The sequence below is a fragment of the Stegastes partitus genome, unplaced genomic scaffold, assembly GCF_000690725.1.
Source record: "Stegastes partitus isolate 25-593 unplaced genomic scaffold, Stegastes_partitus-1.0.2 Scaffold107, whole genome shotgun sequence".
Lineage (NCBI taxonomy): Eukaryota > Metazoa > Chordata > Actinopteri > Pomacentridae > Stegastes > Stegastes partitus.
Genome location: NW_007577838.1, coordinates 708,216 through 734,082, shown reverse-complemented (window position 1 = coordinate 734,082; position 25,867 = coordinate 708,216). Strand labels below are relative to the sequence as shown.

The window sequence follows — 25,867 nt, the reverse complement described above, 5'->3', positions numbered from 1 at the left end:
CCTGCTGGTGAGTTCAGTGCTTTAGAAAGAGGCCCTGTGGAGTTTTCCCTGCAAACAAACTCAAGTTGTGTTTACGCCCGGCGTTGCTGAATCCTAAATGCACCGTGTATCCGTGATGTCTGACAAACCTGTGCAGTGAATTTCATTCCTGCAAAGCTGATTTTAATGCTCGTTAGGCATCGTTTACATCTGTGATAGTTTGCTGGCAGCATCTTCCTGTTTGCTGGCACATTGCGGTGACAGATTTTAAGCTGCTTCAAGGTGGGTTGTTGCACTTTTACTCCACTTTGCAGCTCTGTGCATGCTCTGGCTTCCTCTAAAACATGCATTTTAGATTAGTTGGTGATTGTAAAGTGTGCATGACTGTCTGTCTCTTTGCTGGGATGGACTGGTGCTTTGCTTCTTGTCCTCTGTGCATAAGGTACAGATGGAGGGGTATGTTGTTTCGCCTTTAAGCCAGAAGTGGAAATCGACATTTGTGTGGAAGAGCGAGCCCAAATAGCGAGACACACCGCATTGGACACTGACACTGTTGTGTTATGCATCACGTTAGCGTGCTACCTAAAAGCCACACTGCAGCAGCGCCGTGTAAACTTGTTTGTTTCAGTCTGAGTGAGCAACACAGCGAAGGTGGCATCATATTGCAATGTCTGTGTGAAAGCGACTGTCGGCATGGTTTGGTATTTTGTGCATCCATGTGTGCATGCAGCAACAAAACAGTGAGCAACTCGTAGAAACCCAGCACCACAGACTGTAAACCCCTCAACAAACAAAGCCAATGGATGCATGCAAATACACACACAGGCGTCTTTTACCTGGTAGAAGGAGTGGAAGCTCCGCTCGCCTTCCTGCTGGAAGATCACCCTGGACTGCAACAAAAAACAAAAAAACAGGAAAGTGTCACAGAACAATTGTCTGAAAGCCACGTCTCTGTTAAAAAAAATCACGGGCTGTTCAGCCTCTAGATTCTGCTCTCTAAAGGTAAACGTATGACAGTAATCCAACAGATGAAATGCTGATAAATTCTCTCTCCTGATCTCAAAATAATGGAGTCTAGAATTACATGAGCACAATCTAAATCCACTGGAGATCTCCAGCAAGTTCTTCAGGATGCTCAGAACAACATACCTGCTAAATAGCTAAAAAAATAAACTATGCATATGTAGGATAACACGCTTTGGTTTTGGCTAACCTTGGCGGCTCAGGACTGTATGTATACAAAACACACATCAGGATGTTGTTTGTCGCACTAATCACTGAACTGAGCTTTAAACTCATTATCAGCTGCTCATGGAGACACCTTTTTGTCCTTCCGTCTGCGGCTCGACGCCACCCTACCTTCTCCAGCAGGTAGTTGCTGATGTGGCCTCCGATGGGGTCCCCCTTGAAGTCGAAGTTGATGTCCATGTATTTGCCGAAGCGGCTGGAGTTGTCGTTGCGGTTGGTCTTGGCGTTGCCGAAGGCCTCCAAGACGCAGTTAGATTTAAGCAGCATGTTCTTCACTCTGTGGGATTGATATTAAAAGTGAACAATCGGGTTCAGCCTCCTCCTGTGAAGTGGTGATTAGGAGCTGCTCTGTGGAGCCACATGTGCTACTAAAGCAAAATCAGACATGCATGCATGAAGCTTCTTATTTCAGAACTCCTGTGTGTGTCCAGTCTAAGGATGATTCCTGCAAAGAGGAGTTTTTGATGCTCCCTAAAGAGGTTTGAGCCAAAACTGTTCTGCAGAAAAATCTGTTAAATAACTAGCAGCACTAAAATGATGAGAAAATTTTTGCCAATAATTCAAGCATAACAGATAATTTTCTATATTTAATGGTCAGAAATAACAAGATGATGTGTTTAGTCACCACCAAAGGCTTATGATCCCTGATAAAACGGTTTAATCTGTTCACATGGACAGAATATATCCGTTCTAATGTATATGCTTATACTATAAATGTTTCTGTTTTGTGTTTTCTGCAAAGACGGATTTTTGGGGCTTCCACAAAAAAAATGTTTTAACTGAAGGAAAATACAAATAATCAAAATTAGGAATAAAAAAAAGATCTCTCTGCTGATTAGGACTTCATTTAATTAAACTTACAAGGCATTTTTGTCCATTAAATGGTCAGAAATAACAAGAAAATGTACACATTCCTGTTAAATAAGGCGGCACACATTCACTGCTTTAATGAATGCGTCCCGTCATGAGTTGTCGCCGCACATAAACCGTTTGATCTGTTTCTAGCATGAATTTGTTCATATAAACAGCATATATCTGTGTTTATCCATAGATATCTTAATCATATATCCATGTTATCTATTTCTGCTTTGTTGCCTTGTTTTTTCATGTGTGTAATTAGAGACCCTCGACCCACAGTCACCGTCCTTATAGGCATAAAAACACTTTGTCAATAAAGATTTAAATAAATTCAATCACAGTCTGTCTCCTACAACCTATTTTACAGCCTATTTCATACCTACTTTGTATTTTAACGCATTAGTTTTGGACAAAAGAAACAAGTCTGGAGTAAACTTGTGATTGTGTGGTGACAAAAAGATGTGAGTCTCCACCTGTTCCTGACCTACATGTTATGAAATGATGTTCTTCTCCTGCACTGTGTTTAATGTGTGTTTACTGTGTGCACATTAGATTCCATATGTGTCATCATCAACATTTAATCTGTCCACTTTAAAACCGTTCTTTTTCCAGCTCTAAATGTTATCTTTTATCTCTGACCCACATTCTGTCTACTTTACATCAGAGCCTGCTTTCCCATCCAGGTGACTAACGCGCGGATACATAATCATTCTGCGTTATTGTGCAACGGCGTCTTTATCTGCGGGAACAGAACACACCTACTCAGTTATCGGTGACACTGACTGAGCTGTAACTGAATCTCGCTGTGATCTAAGAGCCTCTGGCTGCTGCCAGCATTGATTCCTGGAACACCGCGGTGACTTATTCTGCCCACAAGAGCCGTGAAGATAACGAAAATGATCCTCGGTGCGTCGTCTGATTGGAAGTTTAATTATAAAAAAAAAAAAGAGGTATTGTGACTGTCACAAGCTAGAGGATGACACAGTTTTCTCCTGACATGAACGTCATATTATCTAATCTGATGGTCAAAGCACATAAAACAAAGCTCACCTTTCAACCTCAGCCCTCTGATTAGGATTGGTGATGGCAGCAATGTATTGCATTATATACTTGCTGGCTTCTGTCTTTCCTGCTCCACTTTCCCCTGCAAACAAAAAAAAACAACACAGTGCAAAGAGGTTTATTTTCTCAAAATAACCCCAAATAATTGTGCCGTCTGTAATTTTCAGGCGGTTTGCATTCCCTGCAAATGAAACCGCTCGTGGTTTCAATAACAGAACAGTCACAATCTTTTCACTTCTTTTTTTAAAATTCTGCCATTTAAACGTTGTCGCGCTGTCGACTGAGAGCCAGAGCTGAAGCCTGATTGGCAGTTTGAGTTTATTTCACACTGATTATTCGCCTGAACTGTAATTCAGCTGGATTCATGAGAGGAGAAGTCGAGGGGCTCAGTTCCTCTTCTGACCACTGGGTGGCGCTTCATCCTCTGCATGTGTGTTTTTTTTCCTGCCACACAGCTTGTGTCCACATGAAAGTGAAGGTGAATTGTTTTTCAGAATCTGGACAGAAAACATCTGCATAGAATGGAAAACAATGGAACAAATCTGTGCAGGAAACAAGTGGTTTAAATGAGGATTATTCAGTCCAGGGCTTTTTCTTTTCTTTTCTTTTTGTCCGGCCCATGCAGCTGAGGGGGGTTTCCTGTGTTACCTGAGATGACAATACAAGTGTCTTTGTTCCTCCTCTTCATGGCTTTGTAAGCAGCGTCTGCGATGGCGAACAGGTGCGGCGGCCGCTCGTACAGCTCGCGGCCCTTGTACTGCTCCACGGTGTCCCGGCCGTAGATGTTCATGGCACGGTACGGGTTGACGGACACCACCACCTCCCCGATGTAGGTGTAGATCCTTCCCTTCTCAAACCTAGACACACACACACAAAAAATGACATTCAGAACTGATATTTCTTGGGGGAAAAATTGTATTTATCACTTTGACTACCATGAAACAACAGAGAATCCTGCTCAGGTTAAATTCTAAACATCGCAAGATTTGACAAAAATGGCACAAAATGTCATTAAAAGAAGAGTTTAAAGATTTAGGAAATATACTTTTTCGCTTTCTGGTAGAAAGTTAGAACAACACAGTGATGATGCCCATCTAAAATGTTAATCTAAAGCTCTACTTAGTCTCATACTAAATAGCAGAAAGCACCGGAGGAACAAGAAATCACAACTTTACAGAATCACAGCGATGATATAATAAATGCTGCAGTCGAAGCCAGCTCTCTTAGAATCAGCAGAGCCTCAAGGAAATTTGGGGATACTCAATAAATCTTGCTTATGACTTACATTGAACAACTCAGTTCCGGGAAAATGTTGCCGGTGAAACCTCTAAGGAACCTTATTAAAGTAGGTTCCTGCAGCATTTAGTTCTTCTAGAGTTTGGTGAGGGTCTGAATGACTCTTTGCACCTGCAGTTGTGTTTTTTATAAGTAAAATAAATAAAGCAAGCTTGTTTTTTTTATTGCATTTATGTACATTTCAGTACGTATATAATACGATCCGTTTGGTTCATTTTACTTTCACAGAATAACTGTATCATGATGCTTTACTTTACTCCAACATGAAAAAAACATTCTTAATCATCTCGATATGTCTGTTAGAAACAGAACAATAAGACAGGATCTAGGGGTTCTCTGCAGGGTCTGGAAGACGAAGCCAGTGTTGCTGCTGTGGCAGAGATTGTCTCTTTAAGACACTATAGAGAGAAAACATTATTTGAGGTGAATCACAGCTCAGGATCAGTTGTTTCATTTTATATTAAAGTAGTTTTGGCTGTAAATTATGTAGCTTTTACCACTAAATGCAGGTTTTAAAGACTGGTTTTGTATATTTTGGGTTAGATTTCTGCTCAAATGACTCAACATTGATGCCAAACTTTTCTTTAGGAGCATCTACAATATTGTCTAATACTTGTTCTTATGTTTGGGAGTAAAAAATATTCCACTATAATCATAATAACTGCAATAAAAAGTTCAAAGTAAAACACCAAAACTGACGCTGATGCTTTGAAGAACCTTCCTGAGCGGCTCCTTTAGTAACTTCTGCTCCTCCACAGTGTCCCTGGAACCTTTCAGGGTTCCTCTTGGAGGTTCTTCCACTCCTGAGTATTTCACTATCATTACTTTAGCCTTTAAAATAGTCACAAAACCTGTAAGTCAAACTAAATTCGATGCATCTGAGGATTTCCATGCAGGCGACTCAACAAAAGGAGAAAGTAGATGATTAGCTTCGATGTTTATTCAGAATCTCATAAAAACTGCGGTTGAGTAACCTGAGCATTGTGATTATACCTGGCTGTACTTTAAACCTTGCTAAACATTAACCACTAGGGAAAAACAAAAGGTTTTACGATGCAGAAATGTAAATGGACGCTGGCTTTTGTCGCATCAGGTCATATAACTGATGCAGGATTCTCACACGGAAGTCAACATCTTTGAGGCGCTGCTCAGATCTGCTGTGGGCTTCTACACTTGTGTTGGTTCTTCCCACTGCGAGTCAACAGCTAGTACGTGTCCCTTTCCTGTTCCTACACAACAATGCAGCGGTGCACAACGCTCATTTTGCTGTGGAGGAACTCGACCGGTCTGCACCTGAACTCAACTCCGTCTGGCACCTTTAGGGACGAACCGCTGAACAAACCCACAGACACAAAATGCTTTCTGTTAATCTGACGGGATCGGAGCGGGTCGGCTCCACGTCTAATTGAACATTCTGCTCACTTTCATGCCAAAGACGGGACGGCAAACCTATTAGGTCGGACCTGGTTGCATTTTTGCATCACTTTGTATTCACAGACAGGGGAACATAAGCAACACGTTTCAAGAGTTTTTGCACATTTCAGCTTCGATATTGGTCCAAAAACAAGACAGTTTGTCTGCATTTCTCATCCACTTTGCTCCACAATTTTACATCTTTTGCAACAGAAATATCAAAAAAAAATCCAACTTTACAAGCAATGAAATCAGACTATAACATCCCAAAATAACAACACCAATAATTAATGAAGCCAAAGTTTGACGAAGCATTTACAAAAGCTCACGTTTAGTTTGTCGCTTCCGGTTGTTCAGAAGTATTTCCTCTGAGTTTATTCAACACCTGCAGCATCAGGATGATCAAAGTCAGAGTTACCTGGTTGTCAGTTCTGCTACATGTGTAGACATACAGAGAGCTGAAGCTGCATTTCTCTCAAACCCTCATTTAAAGAAAACACACACAGTTGAAAAATATACATACTAAAAAATATGTACGCTAAACATATAACAAGCTAAAATACAGTCGTCCTCAAATGCATTCAGACCCTTCCATTAAAGAAAAGGCAAAATTCACAATAGTCACTAAAAAAAACTAGAAACTGAAAAAAGTAATAATAAATAAAAATTTGCTAAATTATAATTTAGTGAAATAAGACGTTGCTTTTGAATTGTGGTTTAAAAGAAAAATTTGAAAAAATAAAAAATAAAAATGTTCCGGACAAATTAGAGCACTTTGCTGATGAGCAGTGAAATCTAAACACCTGTCAACAGGTGCAGACGTCTGATGGAGAGTTACAGAAAACACCTGATTGGCTCAAAGGGTTGTTCAATTAAATACTAGTTCACAGGTCCCATCATGCTTGTTTGCTTGTTTTTTTATTTATTTATTTTTAAATATATCTGTCGAACCACAATTCAAAAGCAACGTCAGGATTTTCAACACATTTTTATTTATTATTACTTTTGTCAATTTCAGCTTATTCCAGTGACGGCTGTGTTTTTCCTTCTTTAATGGGAGGGTGTGAATACATTTGAGGACGACTGTATAAGCGTCTTCGAAGAGGGAGTTTTGCATGTATGTTCACATGTGGAACTACAGAACTAACTTTATTAATTACTTCTAATTGTAAACGATCCCTGACGTGGAGACAGGATGGATCAGGATGTGACAGCAAAGAGTCACAGTTTATAATCTACAGTCTTCATCACATCTGTCAGGACATTTTCTATTTCACTGCTGATTATCAACACACATGGACTGAATTTTCAGTGTTTAGAAAATAAGAAATAAACGGGGCTGTTAGCTCTTCTGACAGTTTGATGAACTGCTATTAGTTCACATTCATTCTCATTGGGGAAAGTTATGCTGTAAACGTTACCGGATGCCCCGTCCACTCTCATAAACATCGTGCACACACTGTGGTTTTCTCCATCACTGGTGGTTTTGTCTGAACGAAGCGTAAAACTGACAGAATGCGGCCGCTTTACGAGTCCATTGGAGCGGCATCCCCCGTCTGAAAGAGGCCTTATAGGTGTGATATTGGTGTTTCCACATCCTGTTTGAAACATACTGCAGCTCTGTCTCGCTTTGTCGCTCTCCGACTTTGTCACGCTCTGACTTTCAGCGGCCTCCTCTCTCGCCAGCGCAGTCTTTCCCTCTCCGCCCGAGGCCGCCCGCCCGGCTTCCTTCCTCTCCAGCGAGGACGAGGATCCCAGTTTCTCTGCGCAGAAGAATGGTCTCTTTCTTCACAGCTGCCAAACCTCTGCTGCTGCTGCCTTGCAAACAGGCCAAGCGCACATTATGCCAGCGCGCTCCCAACAGCTCTGCATGAAAGTATTTGTGGGTTTGAAGAAAGTGCCAGATGAACTCGGTCGTATTTGTTTCAAGATTTGCCAAATATTGATATCATTTTTTAAAATGAAAGTGCTGACTCGTCCTTGGCGCTTCGACGCTGCTGCAATGAGCACATTTGTTATCGTAGAGGTCCTCGAGCAGCAGAGAAAACATCACAGGCGAGGCTGCTGACAGACGTCCGTGACACTGTTCTTGTTTATCGCTTTAAATAGATATGAGCCTTGGCCTTTGTAAATCATGCTGATTATAAAAATAAAATCTTTCCCAAGCATAAAGAAAAAATAAATAAATTCAACCTTCTGAACCCTAAAACCTGCCAGCTGGGCGAAAGGCATGCTGCCTTGAAAACAAAAAGGCAGAAAGACAGTATTTACTAGAGCAAGAAATTGTAAAAACTGAAAAAATCCTCACATTATCATGTTCTGACAGTCTTTGAACTCACCATAACTTATCAAATTAACCAAACCAGAGCTTAAAATCAGGACATTTAGTTAAAATCACTTTATTCTCTTTGTCTAACTTACAAATTAGGCAAAAACAAACCAATTATAGTCATAAGACTCCAAAAAATAATAAAATTCTGCCCTCCTCAGCACATTTGTGAAGCCAAGACTGACTTAGCTGTGACCAAAAGTCATGTAGAACAAATTTAGAGACTTCAGGCTGAACTGCAGGCAGTGTTTGCACAACTAATTATAAAGCTAACTGCTAATTAACATGTTCAGTATGAAGAGTCTCCTGTTTTTCTCCAGTGTTGGTACCAGCTGCTGTGTGGATCGCAGGTTTTGTTTTCAAATTTTGTAAAAGAAGTATTCAAAGAAATTTAACTCTTGTTCGTTTTTCTATATTTTAGGACATTTTAACTGACATACCAAAAAAAATCCAGATATTTCCAAGTCTAGCCATGGTTGTGTCGCTTCTATAGACTTTATATTGAAAGTGAAAAATGAGCCACAAGGAAAATTATTGTTAGCAAAAGGGGTGAAAAACCTCAAATTAGATTTATTGCCATGGAAATAAAAACAGAAAACTATTTAATGGTTATTGTTCATCAGACAGAGACAAAAAACAAGGAGCAAGAACTCAGGAAACAACAGAGAAGAACATTGTAGGAGGAGGTAAAACAGAAAGAGACGCTGACATGATCTCGTACTCGTGCACAAGCTGGTACGATGATCACGCGTGACAGTGGCATGTAGAGATCACGTGTTCTGAACAGGAGCAACAAAGGAGCAACTCAGGAGGCATCAGCGCAAAGAAAAGCTTCATCTCCAGATCAACGTGCCAGCGTTACAATTAGCAGAATTTAACTAATGATGATAAAGGGATTTTGCATATTTTAAACTTCTGGATTATTGTTTTTTTAAAGTTTAAATATCACTTTGAAGATCTGAGTGCAGTTTCTGATTAAAGTAGATTATAATTTAAAATGCGGTACAAGTGCATAAAAAGTCGTAGCTGCCTGCAGGTCCTAATAAATCCAAAAATATCCAAAACATTCGAATATGGTTCACAAAAAATGTAAACATCCTCTGTATTTAGAGCTCACATGGTCAAAGAAAAGACTCCACTACATTTTACTAAATATACAAAAAAAAATCTGACACACAATGACAGAAGAACCATCTTTGGTAAGAACAAAACCTGAGGCCAAAGAATAACCACAATCATCTCTCTGAGCGGCTAGGCTAACGTGCTAGCCCTTCCTCCCCTGGTGCGGCAGAAAAAGAGCCATTGTGGCCTCTGCTTGGTCAGGAGGCTGCTGTGCGCCCGCTCCATTGTCCCGGCCTCAATCGGAGGTCTTTGTCTGAGACGTCTCCCCCTGCATGGCTCGACACACAGCGAGCTGCCCACTTAACTCACATGTACAATGGCCCCGGCTTGATTGCCAGCAGCGCTTTACGTCATGTAAGGCGTTGTGGGAGGGGTGTATCTGAGAGCCCAGAGGGGCAACGGATCAGAGGAGGGAGGCGGGGTCGGCCATGTGGGGTGAGAAGATGTGCAGGTATTTTACGTAGTGTGACTGGATGAGACAAATCAGATGGAGAACGATGTAGTTTGTGTGTGTTAGCATCGTAGGAGATTGGACTTTTTAATATAAAGTCTTGGAAAGTAGCATCAGGCTAGTTTATGTGCATCAATTTGAACGTCATACACACCTTTTTGATGTCCTACAGCACAAACATCTGATCAACTAATCAACAAGATAACTGACAGATTAATCTTTTCTGTGTCACAAAGTTGGCTCTCTTTAAACCTGCTACATCACCATGGCAACAGATGCTGCACAGCTAACCTGCCCTGGAGGAGATTCTGTTCAGAGTTTGGGATTTAAATCCTGACGATTCTCTCTGAGCGTTACGTTAAACCTGCAAACCTATTAAGCTGTACGTCAGCAATCCCACCGAATGAAGTCGTGTGGTTTTCTTGACGTGTTCCGTTGCCATGGGAACCGACATGTATTCAGCTGGTGATGGAGAAAACGCAAAAATACGTTTTTATGTTTGGTCCTGATTTGCTGTCAAGTCCGTTTTACGCTGCTGATCTTGCAGCTAATACTACACAGATTAGAAAATTGATTATTCTGTCAGTACTTATCGCTGAATATTCAATCAATAATATTAATTTTGCTTTGATTTAGCTAAAGGCTAACGTGCTATGCTTTAATATGGGACCGTGTCGGAGCTAAATGCACCTCAGCATCATGTTTAAATAAATGCAGTTCAAGAGCTCTAATGTGCAGATGTCACGTTAGAAATAAACAGCTGCAATGTGAGTCACTGAGAGATTAAATTAATATCATAGCTTTACATAATTAACAGTTTTCAACCAGCATTCCTATCTTGCGTCATTTACGTAATGCATTTTTTTTTAATAACCTTTCATATCTCTAGATTATAACAACCTGAGAACCCGTAGAAAAAAAAAAAAAAGTTGATTGTATACCTGTTATCTCTGATTTGGGTTTTGTTAATCCAGCTAACACAAAGAAAGCCTGACTATGTTAAACTTGCTATATAATACAGCCCTCTAAAGGACGAGGCAACAGCGAAAACAGTCAAAGACCAAACAGTCCGGATCACGTGGATTTGAGAGGCGATCAATAATAGAAAGTTAATTTTATCTGTTTAAAAGTTGATCGACACCCGTAACTATTTCATAAGTGATAAGAGGCTTTATAAGATGAGGTCTAAGTCTATCTGCAGTCACATAACAGCAATAAAAACAGCTGAGCATGTTCAACAACACACTCCTGAACAAGACGAGACGTTCTTTTAGTGTAATTCAATTCCAAAAGCCAGAATAATCCAAACTAACGTCGAGGGGATACGTGCATAAATATTATCACTAGCGGGCGTGTCACACTGGTCAATGTGGTTTCCATTTTTCCACCCGATAGCAAAACATTACACACAAGACAAACAAACCGCAATCAAATCATCCTGCATCGTCACAGCCGAGAGGAGCAGCGAACGGCCCACAGGAGGCCCGGTGTTTTTCCTCTACCTCCCCGGTTATAAATAGCATCTATTTGTGGGGAATCGGAGGAGAGAACAGAAGAATCAATCAGTCGGAGCGTGTCGGCCGAGAAACAGGGCCGACCGATCCATCTGTTCCACTCTCAGTTAAGGAGGATTTAAATGACACACGGGGAAGAGATTAGAAGAAGGACCACAGCAGCCTCCCACAGAGCCTATTTATAGGTGCGTGGAAACCGTATCACAGTCAAATTTGGTGGCACGGCATCTGTTTTTTAATATTCAAACACCGAGCGAGGGTTTAGATAACAGCTTGAAGGTGCATCGGAGCGACTCCCTTTACAGCATCCTCTGTTCTCCTTCATCCGTCCAGCTGTGAAGGGAAGTGAGTCTGAACCGGCCTGACCTGTGATCAGAGGGACGCCTCCTATTCTCGAGGACTGCCAGGAAATCAGACATTAAAAAAAAAAACTGAAAGCGGAGGGGGAGAAGGGCTGAAAAGACAAAAAATCATACAAGAAATCATAAATTACGAGGCCTCTGATCATTTTTGTGCCAACGTCAGGGCACAACGTCACAGTAAAATGTATTAATAATCAAACTTCCATGGAATATTACTACCAGAGCTAAATATAGTGACATCATTTGGTCATATTAGCCTATGATGTCATGAAACCTAACTCTGGGAAAGGTGTGATGGATTATGCAAATAATCAAAAACTAGTTTAGCTCACTAGAAATTGCTCTAAAAGCAGCATGTTGTCTTGCAAATGATCAGACTATCGGAGAACACCACCACATTTCCACAACTTCAAACTCGCCCGATCTAATGAAGACCGCTGGATCCAACTTATTGAATGTTTCGAGTCGGCAGCACGATGTTAAAAATACCCCAGATGTACAGAGACTACTCGACTTACGGCTTGATTTAGTGTTTACTGGTCGATTAGGAAAATCTTTGGTTAGCTTACGTTTAAAAAAGTAAATCATTGAAGAAGAATAAGATCATGTTTTGGGAATTTTTGCTTCAATTCAACAGTGACAGTGTGAAGAGATACGAAACTAGAAGAAAGAGAGCAGAGGAACGACATACAGTACAGGACAGTCTCATTAATACATAATCGATGACTTGATGACACAAATGAACACAGTGGACTTTACACGTGGTTACACATGTGGACAAAATCATTGGTACCCCTCGGTTAATAAAAGAAAAACCCACAATGGTCACAGAAATAACTTGACAAAAGTAATAATAAATAAAAATTCTATGAAAATTAACCAATAAAAATCAGATGTTGCTTTTGAACCGTGGTTCAACAGAATTATTTTAAAAAACAAACTCATGAAACAGATCTGGACAAAAATTAGTGAAAATAATGTGACCATAAGGACATGTTCAATCAAGGTGTGTCCTCTAATTAGCATCACAGGTGTCTACAAACTTGTAATCAGTCAGTCGGCCTATTTATAGGGTTACAAGTGCTGTTTGGTGACATGGTGTGTAGCACACTAAACATGGACCAGAGGAAGCGAAGGAGAGAGTTGTCTCAGGAGATTAGAAAGAAAATGATAGACAAGCATGTTAAAGGTAAAGGCTGTAAGAACTTCTCCAAGCAGCTGGATGTTCCTGTGACTACAGTTACACAGATTATTCAGAAACTTAAAATAATTCTGTTAAACCACGATTCAAAAGCAATGTCTGATTTTCATTGGTTAATTTTAATAGAATTTTTATTTATTATTACTTTTGTCAAGTTATTTCTGTGATCATTGTGGGTTTTTCTTTCATTAACTGAGGGGTACCGACTATTTTGTCCACGTGTGTGTGTGAGATGGATTATTGGCTGAGATCGATAAACAGCCACCACCATGTACTGCTACCTGTCCGATGTCTGGCCGGTGTCCGTTGAGCGTCGCAGGTGACTTGCTCATGTTTGCACTTTACCAGATAAACTCCCACAATGCTCTCTGCTTGCCAACACAGAACTAAAACATAGTCCGACTGACCGCCTTCTTGGGTTACTACAGCGTTAAACGGTAAGAGGCTTCACCTGGTGGCACAACAAGGTACTACAGCGAATCTACAGCACATTTTCTGACATGCACGTACTTCGTCTTTAGCCTCGACTAAATTATTAACAGCGATTAATTGATCAACGACTAATCATGAACATGGTTAATATGCACCTGTGAGGTTGCCCGGCTTCACGGCTACAAACAGAATCAGAAACTGTTTTATCGCCAAGCATTTTGACATATGAGGAATCGGACATCTTTTTTTAGTGCAAACACTGACATATAGATTGATAAAGTGTTGTAATATTGAGTTCCTACAAACCACAATCTACACGACTAACAAGAACCACAGCCAGCGTTGACCCCTAAAGAAGAATATGTTTCCTCAGCTACATACTCTCCACATCAAGCAGCTAATGCTATGTTAGCATAGCGAGCTACTGGTACAGTAGCTGCAGCTGGACACACAAGAAGCCAGTTTCTAGTCCTTTGTCTCCTTTAAACTCAGAAACCAGCTGTTCGCTTGTAGCAAACCAAAACACAGCTGCTAATAAAGACAGGAGCCGCAACGCGACGGTAATCGGACGATGATAGAGATCAGAACCGCATTCTTACTCCCCCCGAGCATCCCACCTCCGTTCAGACATAAATGCACAAAAAATGTTTGGAGATGCTAAAGAGTGACTCGATGTTTTTCACTCTACGGGGGAACCGTCTGCCCCTGAACACACCAGAGGAAGTCTGATGCCACACGAACCTGCTGCATGAACAGACGACACACACACACTTCCCCCCCAGATGTGAATTACAGAGCAGAGCCCAGCTCGAACCGCTGTCTCCAATCTTGTTTGGGTGGGTCGCTTTTATGGTTAACTGAAGGGAGGAGCGCGGGCAAATTATGACATTTTCTCACCAGCAGCCCCTCCCCGAGAAGAAAAAAAAAAAGAGTGGAGAGAAGAATTAAGAGGTGAATAACGATGCCACCCTCAGCATCTCCCCCTGAGGCAGGACACGCTGCTGCAATTATGACATTTTATATGATTGTTCTGTCTCTACTCAGCAATCGAGGAGAAAAATTGCAACCTTTCGGCGAGACGAGAGGAGTCAAAACACTTTTCATTTTAAAAATTACAACTACTGCATGTTAAAAGGCTTTGTAAAAAAGTTCAGTTCAAGCAGAATGTCTCCTACAAAGCAGAATGTTTAATGCGTCCCCCGTTGCCATCCGTCGCCCACATGTCGCCGTCATTGTGCGTGTGCGAACTTCAGGGTCATTCTAGGAATTATGAAGGGCAGCGAGTTAATCTGCGCCTGTTCCACTTTTCATCTCTCGCTTCATTATCATCGCTGCTCTTGTTTAGAGCAACAGCGGCGTTCTTTAGGGCTCATCTCGACCGACTAGAGGAGGAAAATCTCGTCTTTCAGAAACTGGTTTTCTTTTCAAACCACACATACCTGCTGCTGATATTCATCTTATCTTATTTGCACAGATTTCTCAGAGGTCGTCGTGCAGAAACGTGACGACAGGTTTAGCACGAGGACCTGCAGCAGCGAGTTTATGGGCTCACTGGATGTTTTGGTGCAGATTCCTCATGCTTTTTTCTATCATGTATGATATGATGGTGTTGAACGTCTGTAAGTTTGCACCGTTGCTCAGTTCAACAACAGTCAAGAAACTCAAGTCAAATGTTTCTCATACTGCAATTACTTCACGAATCGCTCTGCCTTTTTCTTGTGTAATTGAATTATTCTTCAGTGAGGATGGATGAGGAGGCTAAGTGGAGTGCAGCAGCTACTGGATTAGGCAGCTCGGCAGATGGATGCAATTATGAGCGATGATGGCTGTGGATGTACGAGAGGAAAACAACAGCAGTGATCTACAATCTGCAATCATGTCGTCGACTGAGGCCTCAGAGTCAAGAACTGAATCACCGTCTGCACAAATGATTTCATTCGCAGTGAACAGCTGACATGATTCAACACTGTCGTTGCTGCAATTAATATCATAGACTGACAACTAATAACGACTGATCTTTATAGCATAGGCTCATTTCTGTACACTTTACACTGTAAAAAATGATGACAGTGAACTATTTTACTACTTATTTAAATGCATGGTTGCAATATTTTATTAAAAACTTGTTTAAATGAAAGTTGCAAATGTGATTTTAAGGGTTGTGTCGACATAATAATGTTGCATCGTTTTAATATTGTGCGTATTTGTACTTAAATTTCTACATTAGTTGATTTACAGCTAAATTTAAGTTGAGGTAACTTAATGCAATTAGCTTGATAACTTTTTCAACCTTAATTTCAGTTTGCGTCCTCAGTTACTGGAGTAACTTTTCCATTCATCTGTGTTTGATAATTATAGTTATTTAGTGCACAGCGTTTAAAATGCCTTTAAAAAAACATGAAAGTGTTACTTGGAATAACTTGATTTTTATGAGTAATCAACTTGTGTGGCAATTAAAAACACATACGACTAAAAAGAAAAGCTAGTTTGTTGTTTCAATGTCATCAGAGGTCGTCAGAAATCAGAAAAAATTATGTAAAAAAATGTGATTTTATCTAGTTTTGGTTGTTTATTCTTTAAGTTTTTGATCGTTTCAGTATTTTTTTATGTAATATCAAGTGATTTTTACAAGAAAAAAACTTTACAGATGGAAAAAATATATATTGGTAGTTGCATCAACTTAATATTTTGTGTGATTTCAACTCAAAATTCCTGCATTAGTTGATTTGAAACTAAATGTAACTCGAGGTAACTTAATGAAATTGGCTAAATAACTTCAAGGGGATTTCAAGTCCCCTTCGATCACTACAAAACACTGCAGCAACTTACTTTTTAAAAAATTTGACCTAATAGTTGTGTTAAATAAGTACAAAATCCTAAAAAAAAATCACCTGAAATAACTTAAATTACATTGAAACAACCTGATTTTTAAGAGAACCCAACCTAAACTCTTGTGTTGATGTTTTCAGTCATTAAGTGGGGATCAAATATTGCTTTGCTTGTAGAGAAAAAGCTAATTCCTTTAACTCATTATAGTTTGCTGGCTGGCGTTAATTTCATCAGAAGTTGCGTAATATTTTGTTGTTGCATCAACTTAATATTGTGTCATTTTTGTTTGTGACCAATAAAGGCTTTGAATCTTATAACTTGAGTGTAATCCATATTTATGGTAATTACTTGTTAACAATTCCATTAAAAGGATTTTCCTGTTGTTGTTTCACTCCTTTACAGGCATCTGAAGTATTTCTTCTTTATTTACAGACAGACAGAAATGCGACGGCAGCGTTTTATCTGCTTCCTATCTTGTAAATGGGATGTTCCCAGTGAGGATGTTGGTTTCTGCTGTTTAGTCTGCAGACGTGAGCCGTTTACTCAGACAGCGGGCAGACGGCAGCTACGCGATGGTATTTGTTGATCTACGGTACAGAAAGTAATAGAGCTGCTGTGGATGGGAGACACCAGACGATAACAACATGTGGTGGAGCAACAGGTCGGCTGGGATGGATGGAAAAAAGTCAACACAGCAGGAGAGATGGTTCGCATTTAAGGGCAGATGTTGACGACCAGAAACCAGAAAGCAAACAGTTTTGCAGAGCAGCGTAAACAACACCAAAAAAAGCTCAACTAGACCCAATTCTGTCCACAGAGTTCAAGGCGAGAGATTGAGTTGTTTAAATTTATAATAACGTTGTTGAAATGTTCACTTCCTGTAATGTTGCTGTTTTTGGAAACATGAAGAAAACACTGATGTGACTCACTGACCTATAAAAGAAATACTCAAATTGCTAAGCTGGTAAAGTTAACATTACATAATAGGTGCTCATTATTGGAACGTAGAAGAGACCAAACAGCTTATTCCTACCGACTCATAAATCGGTTCATAGCTCAACCCTTATATATGATTTCTCGACACCATGTAGAACTCAAAGTCCTATATTCATAGACAGAACAACTTCCTAGAGATAAGAACCTTTAGAAGAACCTGTTGCTCGAGTTAAATTCCCTAAATTCACCAAGAAGCCTCTTTTAGACTGAGGCCTCGTTGACACATAGCCGGTATTCACAAAAACGGATTCTACGTTTTCAAAAATAACATTGTTCACACCAGATCGTTTTCAAAAAAATCTTCGAGCTGCTATGAGCATGCCAGACCTATAGGGGGCAGTCTAACAAGAAGCATAAAGCCATGCTAGCCAATCAGAATCCTGGAAAAAAACACAACAACGAATGGCACCAATTACTTCCTGTTACTGCAACGATCATGGCGAGTAGCCAAAGTGTAAACATGGTCGCACACATATGATGCTGATGACGCTTTTGTCGCATACTGTGACGTCAGACTCTCCTCCTGACTGCATGCAAACGTAAAGACAGAGTTTTTCCAGATCTCCACTGTGGCCGGAGTTTTCAGATATGGTCGTTTTCAGTGACTTGCAGCTTCGTTTACCAAAGCCTGAAACTCCAAAAAGACCTAAAAGAGAGTAAAACAGATAAATCTCATGATTCTACGGGTAATAAGCTGCAACTCTGCTCATTGCTGCAAAAAAAACCCCCAAAAAAGCGACTCAATAATAAATGATTAACATATAAATAAATGACAACTAAGCGCGTACGGTCGATTTGACTTCCATCTGCTGCACACACTGTGAGGATAAAGGCCAACGTTATCTTGTTTCGGCTAACACATGTAGATAGCTTATCATCTGGCTGCTGCTCATGACAAAATATGACATTGTGTGCATGCGTGTGTTACTACAATGTGCAGCAGAAGTGTTTTTAAATGCTTCCAAAGTCTCCTAAAATACACATTCCTGGACAACCAAACTACGTTCTTGTGTACTGTACGCTTTGAAAGAAGCCAAAGGATATTCTGATAGAAAGCAAAAGAGATCTTAGCAGAAGGTGCAATTACTACGCTCCAAACGCAACACTGTGTATGACTGGCAGTTGTGTCCATCCACCAGATATCTACATGCTGCAAATTTGTGTTGCAAAGGCCTCCTGGAAAACTCCAACAACAACGGGTGTCCATCGGTGTCCACGTTCACAAGAAAGCAAGACGAAAGCTCAAGTCCACAACAGGACATGATGATCCAAGAGGTTCAAGTTTTGGTTTCTCTCACTGTTTGGTCGGGCCAAGGCACCAAATCACTTGGTTAGGTTTAAGAAAACTGCATAGATTGGGTTAAAATACGCCTCATTGCCAACATATTTGAAGTTTTTCTCCCATTCTCTGGGTTAAAGTGGTGACAAGTCTCGCTCCATCTGATCCATGATTGAAAAGCTGCAAGAGTGATGCAATAAAATGACAGATTTGTTGATTTGAAACGTACGAGGTGTGTCAGAAAAGTTCCAGGACTGGCATCACAAAAGATATGTTTCAAACCCAAACTACAATCTACGCCCCTTCAGACCATCAAGCAGCACGTCTACAAAGAGATCCTGCGGCGTTTGCTTCGAGAGTTGAGAGGCGAGGACAAGTCATGGCTGCGTCACCATGACAACGCTCACAACGCCCTGAGCATCCGACACTTCCTGGCTGAGAAGAACATGGCCGTGCTGGAGCAACCTCCCTACTCACCCCACCTGGCTCCGTGGGGTTGTTTCCTCTTCCCCAAGCTCAAGGAGGTCATCAAGGGGACCCGTTTTGAAGACGTGGACGACAACAAGATGGCTGTGATTTGAGATATATCTTCTGTGACACCAGTCCTCAAACTTTTCTGACACACCTCGTATAATACCAACAACAACGACGGGTCCATCGGTGTCCACCAGAAAGCATTGCCAAGGTTCAGCAGGACATGATGATCTAAGAGGTTCCAGTTTTGTTTTCTCTCACTGTTTGGTCGGGCTAAGGCACCAAAATCACTTGGTTAGGTTTAAGAAAACTGCATAGTTTGGTTTAAAACACGGCCCATTGCCAACATATCTGAAGCTTCTCTTCCATTCTCTGGGTTAAAGTGGTGACAAGTCGCGCTCCATCTGATCCATGATTGAAAAGCTGCAGCAATAAAACAACGGATATGTTTATTTAAATTGTATTTATGATTCGCTGCTATCAAAAGTTACACAGCAGGATATGAGTTTACTTCAAACCGTGGCTGAGAATGCAGTTCAGTTGTAGAGAAACACATATGTTGAGCGACGGGGTTATGACTTTAGTCAGTTGGTATTTGCACCAATAACCACGTTTCTGGTGTCGTCACATCCCGACATGGACCATACGGTGGAAAAGACACGTGACATGATGTACAGTCGTCCATTTATGAGCATTAAGTGAAAGCTGCTGCACCTTGGTGGCTAATAAAGAGGAAGAATGGTGGAAAACAAAGCTGAGCTTCTTGGATTCATCAGCCAGGGCCGGTTCCTCTCACACATTTCAGTGAGTCAAAGTGTTGCTCAGCTCCACCTTCCCCTCGTTCTCTTCATGTACAGTGTGACAGCGGCGTTCTTCACGGTCTGCAGCCTTCAGACATCTGGGCTCTGCATTAGGGGATTTTCCGCTGCTTGGTAAAGCCTGCTTAGCGCTAAACAGCAGCTCCCAGACTGTCTGCAGCAGACGCAGGCCGTCAACACGTAACCGTCCGGCCTCCCGCGGGCCCACATCAATCTTTTACCGAAATCTGAAGACGTATGTTCCCTCTGCGGCCGCTGCTCCCCCTGATTATGTAACGCTTTCATGCAAGACTTTACATCAGCTTTTCAAGATCGAAGAAAACTGTGAGAACTGTACAAAAAATTATGAACAATGAGTTCAGATCTTATCACAGTTACGTCATGTTTCATGTCCGAGCTCGACTAAATCCTCTATTATCTAATGGGTAATGGGTCTGGGACGAACACTGGCCCACTTATCTGCCCCGCCTGTCTGACAGACAGAATGATATAACGTGATCAAATTAGACAGAAATGCAGACGTCCCATCTGCCAGCACAACAGAACACGACAACAGAGCGATGTGCAGGATGTGAGGAACCTGAACTCAGACAAAGACGACGCTCGTGATGCTGCACACAAAACACCATCACCGCAATCTTAAGGCTACAGATGCAAGAAAACGTTCGATCCACATTCATTTATAAATTTCAACTCAGTAAAATCATCTTTATAATGCAATAAGTGGCTCCTGTGCATCTTATTCTTAAAGAAACTCTTTATTTCCATTAGTGCTGCACAGTTACAGTCAATCATGAATATTTATTGATTTTAGGGACAAAATATGTTAATTGCACTTTCACATGTAAACCCGGTGAAGCCCAAGCAGCTTCTGGGCGTTTCTTTTTGCCCCTTTTTTTATCACTATGAGCTCATTTTTCACTACAATATAAAGTCTTGCAGCTTTTTGAAAACTAGAAGTGGAGCAAACTCAGAAACCTGGTTTGTGCAGCGGAGAAATTATTTTACATAAATCATTTGAGACAGTAACATAATAAAAGTTGGATTTCTTTGATTATTCATTGTATCACCATGTAAAACATTTTTCCTAGTTCCTGCAGGTGTTTCCTTTACATAAAAAAAATAAATAAAAATGGCGCTACAAACTGGATATTTGGTATAAACACGGCCTAAAGCACAGAATTTTGTATTTTAACAGAATCTGGCCAGAGCGCTTCCTTTTTGGTGATTCTTTAAATGTAGAATAATGTGATTTAGATTAAACGTCCCAATTATAAGCTTAGATTAAAAGTCACACATGATTAGTTCAAGGACAGTCAGAAAGTTGGAAATCTGACGACTGCTCCTGGTTTTAGAGTTTCAGGCTCTGATAAAAGGTCGAATTTCAGTTTAAAAAAACAAAACAAACATGCGTTTTATGCTCTTCGGTGGGTTTTGGGGTTGTAGAGATAAAACAGAGAACTGCTTTTACTTCCACGTTCTGCTTGATTCCTTCTAACGTACAAATCTGCATCCAAACATAACTGGTTCTTATTCAAACAGCGTCTCCAAGAATCAAACCATAAATCAAACTGTGCCAAAACCTGTCACAAACGCTGCTTTCACTTTCAGCAGTGGATCCAGTCCCTGCGTTATTGTTCTTGGCGTTTTTGCAGGTGGTTGAACGAGTTGGGCGTCTCGTTTGGGCACAAACACAAGTTTCATTCATGCAACTTACTCTGCATGTGATTTGTTCTTGCTGTGAATCCAAAATCCATCCAGACAACAGATGACGCATTACTTTGAGTGACAACAACGCCTCACATTTGATTTGTGCCCATCTGCTCTGCGTTGTATCTGCTCTGGACTGCAGCCGCAACGTCCTGGAAACGTTTTCACAGGCTTCCGGTGACGTTTGAGCTCGACGGTGAAGCCAAAACATCTCGATAGGAAGCGTTCGATTTGACGTGTTTTCTGTGAGCAGAGCGTTTTAAACGTCGATGTCGTAGTCGATCGTGTTTGTTAAACTGCAGGAATCCAAATCAGTTGTGAAGCTCTTATTGGAGATGTAGACTGTAGACTTAATTCTTAATTATCATGTATGTAAATGAGAAAAAAATATGGTCTAAACCTAAGAAAAAGTTTAGTTAAAAATGTGCAATCCTTTAGATTTTAGCTCTATTTGATTCGACACCAATGGTTGCTCATGGAGAAGACAACAAAAAACATTCATGTCTTCCATATAAATCACTGAAATTGATAACGTTCTTCTTTATATTGTCTTTGTTCAGCATTTTTCAAGCAAAAATAACAAATGCTCCTTGGTTCTGGCTTCATAAATGTCAAGATTTGCTGCTTTTCTTTGTCATAAAAGCCACTAAACAGAATGTGTTTGCCTTCTGGACATTCAGCTCATTACCCTAAACACATGCACGTCTTTTCCTCATCACACCTTTTCCTTACAGCAGACATTTCGTCCCGTCACAGCAGGAAGATCGCAGGTAAAACTAATGCGCTGACATCTGCCGTCCAGTCCGGTGACCCACTTTCCTGCTATTGTTCGCGCTGCCTCTCTGTTGTGGTGAACTGGGACACTTGACAGAACTGAGTCATCACTAACGAAACGCATTTCACCTTCTGCTGACAGCGACAGATATATATAGAAGGCTGAGTAGTGAGAGTAAACGCACTTATTGGCTGCAGAAGAATAAAAAAAAACAACAACATAAATATCACAGAAATGTGGAAAAATCAAATGCAGTAAAGGACTAAAACTATGAGGCTGGTTTTAGCTCATTTTATATTCAAAACTCTCCTATAAAAGCATCATTTTTCTATTAATTGTATTTCATTCTTGGGTTTACAGCATCATTTCTGCATCTGTTTCACCATCTTTACCATATAAAACGGCACAGGACTGATTAGTAAACTTGTGAACTATTTACTTAACTAACTACTACCAATAACTCCTTTGATAATTTATCAGTTTGAGTAATTTTTTAAGAAAGAAAAAGTAAAAAACGTCAATATTCCCCATTTCTAGCATTTAAAATGTGAATATTTCACAGTTTTGTTCCTCATCTTTGGCTTGTGATGGTGTTTTTTTCCCCCATTTGCTGCCAATTTATCGACCAAACGACTAATAAATTCTTCAGAACTGTAAAACAATCATCAATTGGAGCACTAATATCGACTTTACATCTGCACACATGGCAACACTCCTCTGCAATGTTTAGTTTTAGTGTAATTTGGGGTATAAATGCAAAGATCACACATGCACCCCTTGAAAAACAATCCTCTGCCAGCAGTAGCAACAAGACAAGAGTCCTCGGCAGCATGTTTTCCAGCAGCTCACGCTGCAGGACGTTCCCATGAGGCCGGCAGCTCTGGATACTGGGGGGAAATGGAAGCCATGTGTGAGATCAGGTCAGGTGACCGGCTCTCTTTGTCGGCTCAACGCACTGCGCTGGAACGAAGCTGGTGCTGCAGGAAGCGCTCGAGAAAAAGGATTTCACTGATTTAAGATCCGAAACTCAATAAAAGAGCAACGAAGGGAGTGTCGGAGCGCTCGGGTCTGGCTGCGAGCCTGACGCTGAACCCGTTTATGCTTCAACACAACGGCCAGCAGCGACTGATGTAAAAGTCACAGTGGGCTTGGCTATGAGAAAGAAAAAAAAAAAAAAAGGATGACTGGATGGGTTTGAAGAAGCAGAGAGAGAAAAAAAAAGAGAGATCCAGTCCAAGAGAACCAGACATTACTCAATGCACTATTTCAGGAAAGTACTATGATTTCTGTCAGGACAGAAGAAGAGCACAAAACCAGACAGACGGACACTAAGTGACTGGACTACAGCAGCTACGAGGCCAAACATTAGAACAGTTCATCAGTTAGTCCATCGACGGATCATCAACCGCAACTCTTCTGATCATTCATTTCACATTTTAACCATTTGTCAAGCAGAAATGACAAAAGTTCCATCAGTCTAACTGCTCAGATGTCAGGATTTGTTGTTTTTATTTGCTATAAATGACAATAAGTAGAATTCACATTCATTTACTGTGTGACTGGCCAGCTGCAGTGTAAAAAATTAAATAAAATTACTGTAAAATTATGGGGAAATAGCATAAAGCAATTTTTTATAAACTGAAAAAGTTCCTAGCCTTAATGAATTTACGTGTGTAAAAACAATTAAATTATCTAGAAATATGGTTGAATGATGTCACAATGCAAACAACTTTGGCCTATTTTTGTTCTTTTACAGGCAACAACAATAGTTTTTAGATTTTCTCTCAAACAATGGCTGTAACATCTGTAAAATATACATTTTTAGCCGATTTAAATTCTGTAAAAATCATGCAAATTTATGGTCAAACATCAACAATTCACTATTTGTAAAAAACTTTTTGTTGTTTTGTTTCTGTAATTTCACAAGATATGTGTGATTCATGATAAACTATTAATATACATTATTTTTCTTATAAACAACTTCAATCATCAAATTTTTTTCTAATTTAAATACGGTAAAAATAATAGTTAATAATGTTAAAAATCAAAAGTCATAGAAGTATGAATTACCATTTATATAGATACAGATTTGTGAATATTAAACATTTATGGTCTGTTTTTTGGGGGGTTAACATGCAAATGAAAACTATTTCCTGTGATTGTATATTATTATTATTATTATCATTATTATTATTGAGAGAGATATTCTTTATAATTTGATAACATTTACATTTTATTTGTAATAAAACAACGTTTCAAGACAATTAACTATTTTATCTATATACATAATGTCAAATATCTGTAAAATAATCATACTTTCAGCTGATTTAAACATCCCAACAATGTGTGACAGTGGAATGTGACATTATTATTATTGACATTATTTAATGGTGTGGACTCTATTCTAAGGCTCAATATGTAAATGAGGTTTGTTTTCTGTGATTTCTCTGATTATTATGTGTAGTTTAACAAAATGGGGACCATCTGTTCAAACCGTGCCGGTGCCGGTGCCGGACTCGGGCCCAGCGGACGGTGACAGTAACTAACCCAGCCCGGGGCTGGATCCTGGGAGGTGATGAAGAGACACCAGGTTCTGGCTGCGAAAGTCACTCAGCTCCTCCACCCCCCCAGCAGAGGCTCGGGTCCAGCAGGTGGACGGCAGAACAATGCAGCGCCGCAGGAAGCCCGGGGTGACATCATGGCTGACACACGGGCCACGTATGACTAAAAGCACAAATGAGTCACTGACATCATTAGGGATTCCCAACACAATGGGCCGAACAGCGCAACGCTCGAGTGACTCGAGACGACGCAGCAGGTGTGTGTGTGTTCGTCCAGTGTGTGTGTGTGTGTGTGTGTGTGTGTGTGTGTGTGTGTGTGTGTGTGTAGGGAAGTTTTGTCCGGTTTAACGTTGCACACGGAGGATGCGGTTGCTTGTTAAATCATGAGCGTTTACATGCGACACCTGAGCAGCACCGAGTCCTCCAGAGAGACGCAGCAGGCGGCCATTTAATTTAAACGGTGCTTCATGGAAACCTTAGTGGATGGAAGTCTGTACAAGCCAGGGAAACTGTGGATGTCTGAAAAGGGAACTTTAGCTTAATACACAGCCGTCCTCACATGTGTTCATAGCCTCCCATTAAAGAAGGAAAACAACAGCTTCAGTCACTGCAAGTTGAAATTGACAAAAGTAATAATAAATAAAAATGTATGAAAATTATGACACTGCTTTTGAATTGTGGTTCAACAGAAATATATTAAAAAAAAAACAACAACAACAACAAAAAAAGGCAAACCAGCATGATGGGAGCCATAAACAAATATTTAGTTGAACAACCCTTTGAGCCAATCACTGCCATCAGGTGTTTTCTGTAATCAGACTTTTTTTTTTTTTTTTTAATATTTCTTTTCAACCACAATTCAAAAGCAACATCTTATTTCACTAAATTACGATTTAGCAAATTTTTATTTATTATTACTTTGTTCAGTTTCTAGTTATTTGAGTGACTCTTGTGAATTTTGCCTTTTCTTTAATGAGGACGACTGTATGAAGTGGTTTTGAGATAATTCCCTTTTTTCACACGCTGAAATTTGAGGCCGTTTGACCGACAACATCTCAGGAACTGTTGAAGATAAAACCCTGAAATTTTCACTGTTACTTCTCATCATGTCAGTGATTCAGAATCTACAATGTCAGATAAGTAGGTGAGACAGCCTCT

General features: G+C 40.3%; 1 protein-coding gene across 1 annotated transcript in view; it reads right to left on the bottom strand.

Moving 5' to 3' along the window:
- myo1d (myosin 1D) overlaps positions 1-25,867 on the bottom strand; it is a 124,731-nt gene that overhangs the window by 85,083 nt on the left and 13,781 nt on the right. The window contains exons 2-5 of the mRNA XM_008277793.1: positions 3,796-4,004; positions 3,136-3,229; positions 1,339-1,504; positions 816-869 (exon numbers count right to left, since the gene is read on the bottom strand). Of these exons, the coding sequence (XP_008276015.1) occupies positions 816-869; positions 1,339-1,504; positions 3,136-3,229; positions 3,796-4,004 (523 nt within the window). The remainder of the gene's footprint in view (positions 1-815; positions 870-1,338; positions 1,505-3,135; positions 3,230-3,795; positions 4,005-25,867) is intronic.